This window comes from Lactuca saligna, chromosome 3 (genome assembly GCF_052625555.1).
Source record: "Lactuca saligna cultivar CGN05327 chromosome 3, ASM5262555v1, whole genome shotgun sequence".
Taxonomy (NCBI): Eukaryota; Viridiplantae; Streptophyta; class Magnoliopsida; order Asterales; family Asteraceae; genus Lactuca; species Lactuca saligna.
Genome location: NC_136419.1, coordinates 9198065 through 9210678, shown reverse-complemented (window position 1 = coordinate 9210678; position 12614 = coordinate 9198065). Strand labels below are relative to the sequence as shown.

The 12614-nt window shown below is 35.0% G+C and overlaps 1 protein-coding gene across 2 annotated transcripts; it reads left to right on the top strand.

The window, feature by feature from the left end:
• Nucleotides 1-5288: 5288 nt before the first annotated feature.
• On the top strand, nt 5289-9887 carry LOC145034411 (cation/H(+) antiporter 18-like). 2 transcript variants are annotated; one of them, XM_078982815.1, is made up of 5 exons: nt 5289-5500; nt 6342-6573; nt 7145-8146; nt 8231-8808; nt 8904-9887. In XM_078982815.1, exons 2-5 carry the CDS (start codon nt 6379-6381, stop codon nt 9550-9552), a joined length of 2424 nt encoding a protein of 807 aa, XP_078838941.1. In that variant the 5' UTR covers nt 5289-5500; nt 6342-6378; the 3' UTR covers nt 9553-9887. The 2 variants fall into 2 exon arrangements, with proteins under 2 accessions (XP_078838941.1, XP_078838942.1); XM_078982816.1 differs by lacking the exon at nt 5289-5500 and adding an exon at nt 5800-5929.
• The last annotated feature ends 2727 nt before the right edge of the window (nt 9888-12614 follow it).

Genomic DNA, 12614 nt, shown 5'->3' with positions numbered 1-12614 from the left:
TTGGAAAATTGGGCTATAGTTGGGCCTTAGTTCATTATTAGACTTTTGAGCTTTGGATTAGGCCTTGGGCTTGAATCAAGCTAAGTTAGGGGTGAAGCAATCTTTTACCCCAAGCATGGACTTATGGATATGTGTTGGGAGCCAATTATTAATTGGGTGTTATTTTGATGTTGACAGATTCGGGAATCTGTCATCCAGTAGTTAGGGTTTTGTCCGCGGGACTTCAACAGTGTGAGCTGAGTTTTCCTCCAGTAGGAACGGGTTGAAGGAACCAATGTCGGCCCGTTTATGTATGTTAGCGTATATCGGGCTTCGGTCCGATGTCGGGGTTATCCCGGTGCAAATTATGTGTTTCTGGACTTTGGTACGATGTCGGGGTGGTCGCGAGAAGTGTTTATATATGCTTGATGTCTTTGTGATTCATGCATGTTATATGTTATGTGTTTCGAACTTAGGTCCGATGTCGGGGCAAGCCCGATGCATGTTGGATTGTATGTTATGTGTTGTGTGTACCGAGCTTCGGTCCGATGGCGGGGTAAGCCTGATGTATGTTATCTACTTATGGTATATGCGTATGTTATGTGCCTATGATATATGATATGCAGTGTGTATGCTGGGGCACGCCCGATGCTGGGCGAGGCCCGATGCCAGACGTGGTCTGATGCCAGGGTGAGCCCTATGTCGGGCAGGAGTCCTATACCGGGTTTGTCCCGATGAAACTGGGAGGAGTCCCAAAGTTTATGTTATATGTTATATGTTATGTGTCATGGTATGTGGTGGTTTGGGGGAGCTCACTAAGCTTCCTGCTTATAGTTTTCAGTTTTGGTTTTAGGTACTTCTGCTAGCATCGGGATGATCACATGACACACACTACAGTTTTCTAGCATGAGATATTTCACTCAGATATTTGATATAATATTATGATACTTTGATAGTTATGATGATGTTTTTGAGATATATGGTTCATGATGTTTACTTGATGATATGTATGGTTTTTAATAATGAATTAAAAAACCAAATTTTTGGAACCCAAACTTGCTTCATCTTCCTTGGTTCTAGAGACGACTTCTTTGGAATCCATCCATTCTTTGGCTTTGTGTACTTCGACTTCCTTTTCTTTGTGTGCTTTGCCTGTAAAAGAGTTATCTAAACAAGAATATAAATTAGGAAGCTTACTAGCATGAGATTTTTTTTAATGTTTGGGGCTGGTGCTGGAGTTTGAGTCTTGACAGGGTGAAACTTCTAGGCAATGAGACTTAACTTGTCAGCATGAACTGACTTGGTAGCGTGAACTGACTTGGTAGCGTAAAATGACTTCAATGTATGAACAACCTTATCAGGGTGAACTGACTTGACAACATCTGATGTCTTTGCAGTGCGATTTGAAGTGGTAGTGCAAGATTTCTCACCAATGTGAACTGATGTCATTCCAGTGTGAGGTGAAATTGAGGGAATGGGTCATTTGAGAATGCTAATAGGTTTTTATGAAACTTTTTGAGTATGATCAACTCATGTTTTCTCAACATGAGCCTTGCAAGCATGAGGCTTGTTGGTGCAAGAGATGTTGTGATGTTCATCAATGTGAAAACTAGGGTTTCTTAAAAACGAGATTTCATCAGGCATTCCTTTCTTTTGAACTCTAAAGGATGAAAAACCTTTCGTCTGAACATCCTTTTCTTTAATCTTCTCCTTTGGATATGATATTTCCTTATCCCTTTCAATCAAATCTTTCCTCAACACTTCAATATTTTATTGTATTTGATTGATGACTTTGTCTTTCAAATCTAGTTCAATGATGAAGAACATTGATAGAGGTGTCTTTAGATTATACATTAGTTTAGGAAAACATGACAAAGGGCTTGCATCAATTGACCTTTTATTTTTCAAACTATTCTTTTGTTCTTCATTATCAATGGCATTTGTATCTTTGTTGATACTTCCACTTAAAAATAGTTATGTTTTTTGAGAGACATTATAAGGGCCACGCGTACATGATGCAGTTAGATAGTACCAAAGATAAGAAAACATACCATACTCTCTCTTCTCTTATTCTGATGTATTCTTCATATCCGAATGATTGTATAATATTTCTTCTTCTTCTTCTTCTTCTTCTTCTTTTTCTTCTTCTTCTTATTTTCGAGTTTTTGAATAGTGATTGAAATTTTGAATCTTCAACAGATCCTAGAATGGATGTTCTAGCCTGCTCTGATACCACAGGATCACAGATCGGAAATAAACAAGTTGAAATGACGATTAACACATAATTATCACAAAGATGGTTTTCACTAAGAATGATTCTCACAAAGAGAACGAGGTGCACAAAACAACACAAAGCAACACACAAAGCAATGATTAGGGTGTAACCCTATTACAAGATTATATACTAAACAATTAAATTTAAATCCTAATATATAAGGGATTGTATCTAATCTAAATATAATTTGGTCCTACTATACAAAAGATTACATACACAACTATATTTTCTATAATAACATACAACCTACTATACAAAAGATTACATGTTGACGCTAGAATTGTAGAGCTTGCGTTGATGCTGCCGCTGGCATTGGTGTTGATGGACAACGTGTGATAGTGTTTGACTCACTAGATTATAAGGTGCGACCTTACACACACACACACACACACACATATATATATATATATATATATATATATATATAGTGTATATGTACATTTAAAAAAAAAAGGCCGTCATTGAATTTTTATTTATGATGAAGCTTAAAAAGTCGATAAACTAAAAAGAGCATTGTACCTGGTTAATGATTACCGGTTTTTGGGCTTAATAGTAGATAAAATCCAGGGATGACTTTTTCGTTATATATTGACTATTACGAGTAATTTCGGTTCATTTTACTAAGCTTTTATTTTAAGAAAATCCATAGTTAAAAAATTATTTTGTTTATTCGGTTAACCGAACCGATTAAACGAAATTTTAGTATGTTATACTTTTGAGACTATACTTGGGCCAATACGTCAATATTCAGTAATCAATATCAACAATATAATAGATTTGTAGCCATAAGAATTTAAGTGGTAATTAGATTTGAAAAAAGAAAATACTAAAATGGGTTTTAGTAAAATGTATTTATCGTGTTGTTTTATAACTATTTTAGCCCTCATAATGATTTTTATAACTATTTAACCGTATTGATATTTAAATTATTTATTATAGAATCACATTCACTTGGTCATTTCTAAAAAAGAGGAAACTCCATACATTGTCATTCTTCATAGTTTACACATAAATCATTTTCTTTACATCTTCCAATATCTGAAAATTCAACAATAAAGGTAGCATAAATGAGAACCATATTTATGTGACAACTACAAGATACATAATTTATATATACCAAGAAAACTAGTTACAATGACCGGTGGAAGATCAAAGGTTGTCATTAATCAACCAAATAGAATCTTTAACTACAAAATACCAAAAAACCCCTCATAATCGAGCCGTACGTTGGAAAACATAGGCTTGTCGGAGACTGTTATTCATATATAGAGCTCCATTAGACAAGCTATTTAGCCTAACAATGCACTCATTGTGATATATATATATATATATATATATATATATATATATATATATATATATATATATAACTTTGACAATTTTAATGATCATTGATTTTTTTATTTACGATAAACCCAAAAAACCAAACAAACATAAACATTAATCAGGTACAAGCTCATTTTGCAAACGTTTTTCGTTTTTTGGGTTTAATCGTAAATAAAAAAAACAATAAGTTTTTTGTTAATAGGGTCAAATTTTAAAGAGTTTTCTGGAAATTTATCTTGAAAAAAGTGCATATCAACCTGCACATTGTTATTTTTTATTTTTTTTTATTCTTTTATACAAACCATAACAAATGCACATATGAAATTTGATATATAATTATTGATAAAAAATTCTATAATTCCCTCCTATAAATATAGTTCTATATTGAACTCCGCTCCAGTAATACATATGTATATTATGGTAATTTAAGAAAGCAAGGTGATGTTTGTTGTTAGGAAATTGTTTTTTTTGACCTTTTTACGTTTAGGAATAATAATACATTTAAAAAAATATTGTTTGTTTTTCAGAAGACAAAACATAAAATCTTTTTTATTTTTTTTTCTTCGAGAAAATAAGAAATATAGTTTTTAATTTATGAATATGTTTTATAAGTTGTAACCCTAAAATAATATTTCATTTTTACTACCGTCAGCACCTTCTCCATCACCGTCACCACTACTATCACCATCGTCACCATCGCCATCACCTCCACCACAATCACCATCACCTCTGCCACCGATCATCACCACCACCACCTCCCCCATCCTCACCTCTATCACCACCAACACCACCTACCTCACCACCAACACCATTGTCACTACCACCTCCATCTCCACCAGCAACCTGTAAATTTTAAAAAACAAACATTTTTTGAGATAAGAAATATTAAAAAAAAAAAAAAAAAACTTTTTAAATCTGTATCTTATTTCGTAGAAATAAAAAAATTCAAAAAAAATTTCGTGTTCAAAAACGAAAAAATACCAGCTTTGAGTATTTATATTACGATTTTTTTTTTCATCTAATTGACGAGCACCTTTAGATTTAGTTTGACTTTTGTAGACGATAACGACTAGTCAATAGTCAAAAGAGCGCTACAAATGATTTATTCGAATTAAGGGAAAACTATTATTGCTAGAGATATCTTTTGGTAAAATCTCACTTAAATATTTTATTAATACTACAAATTCTGATGCAAATATTTAAAATGCTATGTTTTATTTTCAAATTCTTTTTGAATTCCTAAGTCTATCTTTTTTTCTTTTTAAGAATTAAATATAGTATGTTAAGTCCATACCAAATCACATTGGAATTAACTGAATAACTATTTTTTTGGTTTTTAAATGAATTATCTAGTCAAACATATTATTTTTTTATAAGATTTATTCGTTTAGAACACCAATACAAGAAAATATCACAAAGAACACTTATATAAAACAATAAATATGAACCAACAAATATCCATTTTTTCAGACTATTTTACTTCACAGAAGTAATAAATGTTGATGAAAAAACATAATCCGTTAGTTATATTAATGGACAATATTAATTAATAATCCAATATTTTTATCCACACTATTCGCTGACCCAACATTTGTAATCAATTTATAATATTTTTTAAAAAAAGAAATAGAGTTAAATAGGCACAAGTGTCGAGATGGATTAGATTAAGGGTTGATTAAAGCTAAATCTATTCGATGGATCTATAAATACGGAAAACCCGATGCCATTCTCAACACAAACATCATCACATACAGCAAGAGGGCACTTCTTGCTTCTCTGTATCATATCACTCTCCTCCCAATTCCTTTTTTTCGCTTAATGCTTTTGTCAATTAAGAAGAATATATCACAAGAACGACTAATCACTTTATGAAATAAACAAATCCCTTCAACCGTTTCCTCGATTTCCGTCGATTTTCAGGTATTTCTCTCTCCCTCTTTTGGCATGTTCGCAAAATTCTTTGATCAATGTGTATGCATCTGCACGTGTTCATCGATTTGAAGATTGTACGCTTGCTTTCACAATGTATGGAGTGTGTTTGTTCTTGATTCATACTTACCGCGTGGGGGAGGGGGGAATTTTACGTGATTTTTAGGGAAAAAATTTCCATGGTTCCGTGTAGGAGACAAATTGGGATGGGGGTAGTAAGGTAATTTCACAGAGGGAACCCTTTTATTGACTGACATGCAAATTTCGCATTGATTTCAAAGCAGGTTTTGCCGAATAATCTTTGAGTAGTTTGCAGTTGTAGAATTCTATATTAGGAATTGAAAAACAAGAATGCAGAAATTTCTTGAACGTCTCTTTCCTTGATTTTCCAATTTCTTTTCTCTTTTGTTCATCACATATGTAAGAAACTCTTTCTTGTCAGAATTTTGATCAAAGTTACTCAACAACATACTTCACAAATTGAGATATATACCCATCATCGACTGCATGTTGATCACCCCAAAAATTTAGTATTGTCCTTTAATCTTTACATTTTTTAGAAGCATGTTATGTTTATAATCTTGCTTTAGATGTGCAGTTAACATAGTTATTATGATGATATGGATGAATTATATAAATAATATATTATATTCGATTCAAAAAGTTCTGTCTTTTATAGTCTACAAGAAAATCCCAAGAAAGTGCTTTAAACTATTTCTTTACATCGGAATTAGTCGCACTTTAACAGTGTTTCGATTTCTCAAAGCATAACTTTATGTCCACAAATTTTCATGAAATCTGATCAAACTCATATATTTCTTGATGCATGCAGGCTGATCTGTTCTTGTGTTCATTAGCAGCGTGAAAAAATGGCGTCTGAAAATCCAGCTCAATGCCCACCCCCTATGAAGGCTACATCCGAAGGGGTCTTTCAAGGAAACAACCCCTTGGATTATGCTCTTCCTCTTGTAATTGTGCAAATATGCCTTGTTCTTGTGCTCACTCGTGTTCTTGCGTATCTTCTTAAGCCATTAAGACAGCCTCGAGTCATTGCTGAAATCATTGTAAGTTTCTATTATCATAAATTCATAATCATCCAGCTGTTTTTATTTGGAATCATTTGTTGTTTAAGCAAACAGTTTAACGAGCTCGTGCACAACTATTTACGTTAGACTTATTTTTGTGGAACGTGCCATTGATGATTGATTATTATATTGTTTTATCACGATCTTCGTGGAAAATCGTTTAAAAAAAGTAGGGGTTCTCCTTTGGGTTTGCTTACTTTTTACACGATCCCTTGATTATAAAACAAACACCAATAATGCAACATAGGGAACAATAAAAGAAACAAACATGAAATCTTATGCTATACTTTATAGCATAGTCAAAAGCACATCCACATGGTCTATTGATGTTATTTCACTTCTTTTATTCATATAAAAAACGTTACATATTGACTTTAAATTTTTTGGTTGTTGTACTAGCTATTTTTTTAAGGGTTCAAACACACATTCAAAGAACTTTTCATTTTTTCATATTCGATACAACAAACTGATTTTTCGAAATATGCAATAACAAAAATTAAGTTTTCTGTAGCACTTTTTTATACCAATTTATGTTGATATTGTTTTGCAGGGTGGGGTTTTATTGGGTCCATCGGCTCTAGGGCGTAATACAGACTACCTTCATGCGGTTTTCCCTAAAAGGAGCTTACCAGTGTTGGACACATTGGCGAATTTAGGGCTTCTGTTCTTTCTCTTCCTCGTTGGACTTGAGCTCGACTTACAGTCACTTCGTCGGACCGGAAAGAAAGCTCTATGCATAGCTTTGGCCGGAATCACATTTCCGTTCGTCTTGGGAATCGGTGTTTCCTTTATCCTCCAAGACACAGTCGCAAAAGGCACAAGAGAAGCCCCGTTTATCGTTTTCATGGGTGTCGCGATGTCCATCACCGCTTTCCCTGTGCTAGCGCGTATCCTAGCAGAACTCAAACTTTTGACCACCGACGTCGGTAAGATGGCCATGTCAGCAGCTGCGGTGAATGACGTGGCGGCTTGGATCCTGCTCGCGCTTGCAGTCGCACTCTCGGGCAGCGGTCGGTCTCCCCTCGTTGCCCTATGGGTGTTCTTGTGTGGGTCCGCATTTATCCTTCTCATGTCGTTTATGATCCCGCCAATTTTCAAGTGGATGTCGAGAAGATGCCCGGAAGGTGAACCGGTGGACGAGCTTTACGTCTGTGCAACTCTCGGTGTGGTTTTGGCTGCAGGGTTTGTGACGGATACGATCGGGATCCACGCGCTTTTTGGGGCTTTTGTGGTTGGCGTTTTGATTCCTAAAGAAGGCGCGTTTGCAGGGGCGTTGGTGGAAAAAGTTGAAGATCTTGTTTCGGGTCTGTTTTTACCGCTTTACTTTGTGTCGAGTGGGTTGAAGACGAATGTAGCCTCCATCAAAGGGCTTCAATCATGGGGGCTACTTGTTTTGGTTATATGTACTGCTTGTTTTGGGAAGATTGCAGGAACTGTTGGTGTTTCTATGTGGTGTAAGGTTCCATTTTCAGAGGCTCTTGCTCTTGGGCTTTTGATGAACACTAAAGGGTTGGTTGAACTCATTGTTCTCAACATCGGGAAAGATCGTGGGGTATGTATATTTTTTCTCTTTCTTTTGTAAAATGTAATGTTTTTTATGTGTTTTTGTTTCTTGATTTTTAATTTTTCTTTTCAGGTGCTGAATGATCAAACTTTTGCGATATTGGTTCTGATGGCTCTTGTGACAACATTTATCACGACGCCTTCGGTTATCGCGGTATATAAGCCCGCAAAAGCACCTACAAAATCGGAATACAAACAGCGTACGATTTACAGGAAAGGATTTGCCTCGAGTCAATTCCGTATGTTCTTCACATTCCATGGAATCAGAAACCTACCAACAATTGTCAATCTCATTGAAGCCTCACGTGGGACCGGAAAGAAGGAGACGCTTACAGTCCACGCGATGCACCTCATGGAGCTCACAGAGCGATCTTCTGCCATCCTCATGGTTCACAAAGCCAGGAGAAACGGACTCCCCTTCTGGAAGAAAGATCCCAATGTCGATTCCGACCAGATTGTGGTGGCTTTTGAAGCGTTTCAGCAACTCAGTAAAGTGTCGATCCGGCCAACAACCGCCATTTCTGCTGTTTCGAGCATGCATGAAGATATCTGTAGTGGTGCAATGGCTAAGAAGGCAGCCATGATTGTTCTACCTTTTCATAAACACATGAGGATCGATGGTCAACTCGGTACAACTCGCGCAGAATACAGGTAGTTAGATTCGTCTTACTACATACAGATCCAATTAGCGATGGTTTTTTGACAGTTTTTAATTTCGTTTTTTTTTTTATTTATTATTATTTCAGGCATGTTAATCGGATGGTTTTGGAGCACGCACCATGTTCGGTGAGTATTTTGGTTGACCGTGGGTTTGGGGGGAACTCACATGTTTCTGCAAGTAACGTTGACTCGCAAGTGACCGTTTTGTTCTTCGGAGGTCATGATGACCATGAAGCTTTAGCTTATGGAGCTCGTATGGCGGAGCACCCAGGGATCAACCTGGTTGTGGTCCGATTCATTCTGGATCGTGACATGGCCAATTCCGGCTCGGTGGGTGTTGATATCGATGAACCCACCACTATCGAGGCACGATCAATGGATGACGATGTGATTGCGGATTTCAAGGAGAAGGTTATGAAGAACACCACCATTAAGTATGAGGAGAGGGTGGTTGGAACTGCTTCAGGGGCAATCGAGGCGATTCGTGAACATAGCCGCTGCCACCTGATTCTGTGTGGGAGGATGCCGGAGGGTGAGCTGGTGGCGTCCATGAGGCAGAAGAGTGAGTGCCCGGAGATGGGACCAATCGGGAATTTGTTGATCTCGCCGGAGATGCTGTCTCCGGCTTCTGTGTTGGTGGTGCAGCAGTATCATACTCAGCTGTCGATGCACTCTCTGGCTTCTCTGAAGGAAGATGAAGTGACGACTGATCAAGGAGAATATGACTCTAATTAACTATAAGTTGCTGTGGTTGATTCGGTCTGGACCGGGCTGGATCTCGTTAAGATAACTAGACCGGAGTTCTGGTCTGCTTCAAATTTATAGACCGGACCGGTGGTGGTGATCTAGCGTTAGTGTATATGAGAGGAAAATAAAAAAAAGGAGGACGTACATGTGTAACATTTTACATTTGTGGGTTTCGTTGGATGTTGGTTTATGTAAATCTTTTTTTTTTTGTTTTTTTTTTTCTGAAGATTTCGACTACTCTGTAATTATGCGCAAAAAGTTGTACATTATTCTGTATGTGTTTTATCTCATGGATGAAGCTTGAGAAAAGACAACTTTACATCTTTGTTGTTCGTCACTGGAAAACTTATTCTGTCTTTTTTCCATGTAGAATCCTTTTTTTTTTTTTTGTTATGTGTTTTTAGGAAGAATATATATATATATATATATATATATATATATATATATATATATATATATATATATATATATATATGGACAGCCCTGACATTTCTTCAATGCATCTCCTTTCGGATTCTTCTATGTCAACCTAGCATTTCGAAACGAACAAATCCAGCCAAACTAGCAATTGGACAAGTCCCAGGTTACTAAGTAAATCGGCTACATTCTCCCGGAAATCAAGAGGGATGCCGGATGTAGAACCCGCTATCGAAGAAGACAACTCCCATCTAGGTCAATGGAAGTCAATTGATCTCGAAAACAGAGAAGAAAGCAGCATCCCGCTCAATGCAAGTAGGGAGAACCCGTTCTTTATCTTGTTTCATCAGCAAATGTGGCAAACGGTGGTCTTATCCTCTTTTACTTATACAAACAAGATATACCCTAAAGTAAAGGCGAGTCAATAAAGTCAATAAGCAAAAATCTTTATGAAAGCAAGTCCCATCGAGTGGAGTCAAGGCATGCCTTAAGGTAGTAAACACCAAGTCACTGCACTAGATGTTCTGGCTACATTGCATCAATATTTAAGCCCGATCGTTTCCATGCAGAACCTGTAAAAAGTCAAGCCCCGAGGATTCTAGTTTCCTTCAGCCCGAAAAGCCAAGCCACTGATGCTACTGCTGCTAAATCAGCCGATGGAGTGCAACGTTACCGGGTCATTCTGTATATATATATATATATATATATATATATATATATATATATATATATATATATATATATATATATATATATATTAAAATAAGTCTTACTACATATTATTTTAAAATAAGAAAGGTAAATGAAAAGTATAAAATAATATTAACAACCTATAATTAGTTTTTTTTTATAAAACAATACAATTTCAACAATTAAAAATATTTTAAAAATTAATTAAGATGTATATATATGTTAAATTGAGATGTGTTTTTAGCCAACTCCTTTTCTCTTTCAAATATATATATGGAAAGATTAGATGGACTAGTCAACTTTGACAAGTTCATGTGATTATAAATCTTATAATGTGAATTATTTGAGGATAATAGGAATATTCCATGATATTGGATAAGCAAAACTTTGAATTGTTGGAATTAAAAGTCTTACATTTTACGAACGTAGGGTTTATAAAAAGCAAATTAGGAAACTATAACACTACTTGTTGATGTTTTACAGCATGCGTGAAGTTCAATCATTGGACTCTATAAGTTCTTTTATGTCAAAAAGTCAAACCTGACTCAGGAGTTAATCTACATATTAAAACTTTCAACTATTTAAACATTTTAATAATGAATTATACTTGACATGACATGATCTCATCATACCTGTACATTGAATAACATTACACAATAATATGTTTGACTTTGCCAAAATAAAATAACAACTCTTTTGGATGTATATATATATATATATATATATATATATATATATATATATATATATATATATACATACATAAAAGAAAGTTTTATTTAGGCCATGGGTATACATGACACTAGTGCTTGTAATCACCAAGACGTATCCAAGCCACGATCGTGCATCGCAGAATGTTCTTGAGAGCATGAAGATGTTTCTCCTTAGGATCATGCATATAAAGACATATATGCTAAACTACAAAAAGAATGTCTGGTATGGTGAATGTGAGATATTGTAGGGCAACACTACGAAACATAGACAAATCAACAAAATGAAGGGCTTCTGCTGGGATGGGATATAGTTTACAGTTCTTCATGTGTGCACATTCAATAATATCAGTTGTATATTTCTGCTAAGTTAGAAACATGCCAGTGGAGGATCGAATTGTAAATATACCCAAGAAGTTACTCAGAGCTGGTTTAACATCGTTCTAGATGAAGTTGTGAGAATAATGTCATCAACATAAACTAATAAGTATGTTGTCGTTGTAGGAGCCTAAAGTGTAAATTGAGACGAGTCATTATAACTATGGTAAAAGCCAATGGTGGTTACTGATGGTTTTTTTAGCATAATATACAATTCTATGTATGCATGCAACCCTAAATCAATTGGATCTAAGTTTTCTCTAATTGAACACACAAACAATGAATACAAAAGAAGCGTAACAACCCAAAAATTCTACACTCAATGATATTAGTGTTCCTTACAAGAATACTTATTTTTGTGTAAATAATTTCAGTTTTAAGGTTATAAATAGAAATAAATTATATATATATATATATATATATATATATATATATATATATATATATATATATATATATGAATTTCATGTTAGATTGGTTCAACTTAAGGAAATTCTATATATTGCGTTCTCAAAATTCGGTTATGATTACAACATTCCTCTTCATAGTTAAATTTTGAAAACATGGAAAACAAAAAATTATTGTAGCAAAAGACTGATCTAGAATCATGTCTTTATGTGAGACATCATGAATCGTGTCCCATTTGCTTTGGGTACAAGATCGATGGCATGTTCTATAATATTTATCATTTCTAAATTTTCCAAATGCCTTGGGACATTAAGGGGAAAAAGGTCTAGAATTTGGATATGACTAAAGTGATTAAACAATTGTCGAGGACAATTAAAAGTTTTACCAAAGATTGGTTGCTCAAGGACAGTTGGAAGTATATTGTTAATATTGGAAGGACCATATTGA

Bases quoted from the DNA above. Each gene is read 5' to 3' on its own strand.
- LOC145034411 (XM_078982815.1), top strand. From the start codon at position 6,379: ATGGCGTCTGAAAATCCAGCTCAATGCCCACCCCCTATGAAGGCTACA. The intron at 6,574-7,144 runs GTAAGTTTCTAT...ATTGTTTTGCAG, and splicing joins GAGTCATTGCTGAAATCATT to GGTGGGGTTTTATTGGGTCC. The intron at 8,147-8,230 runs GTATGTATATTT...TTTTCTTTTCAG, and splicing joins ACATCGGGAAAGATCGTGGG to GTGCTGAATGATCAAACTTT.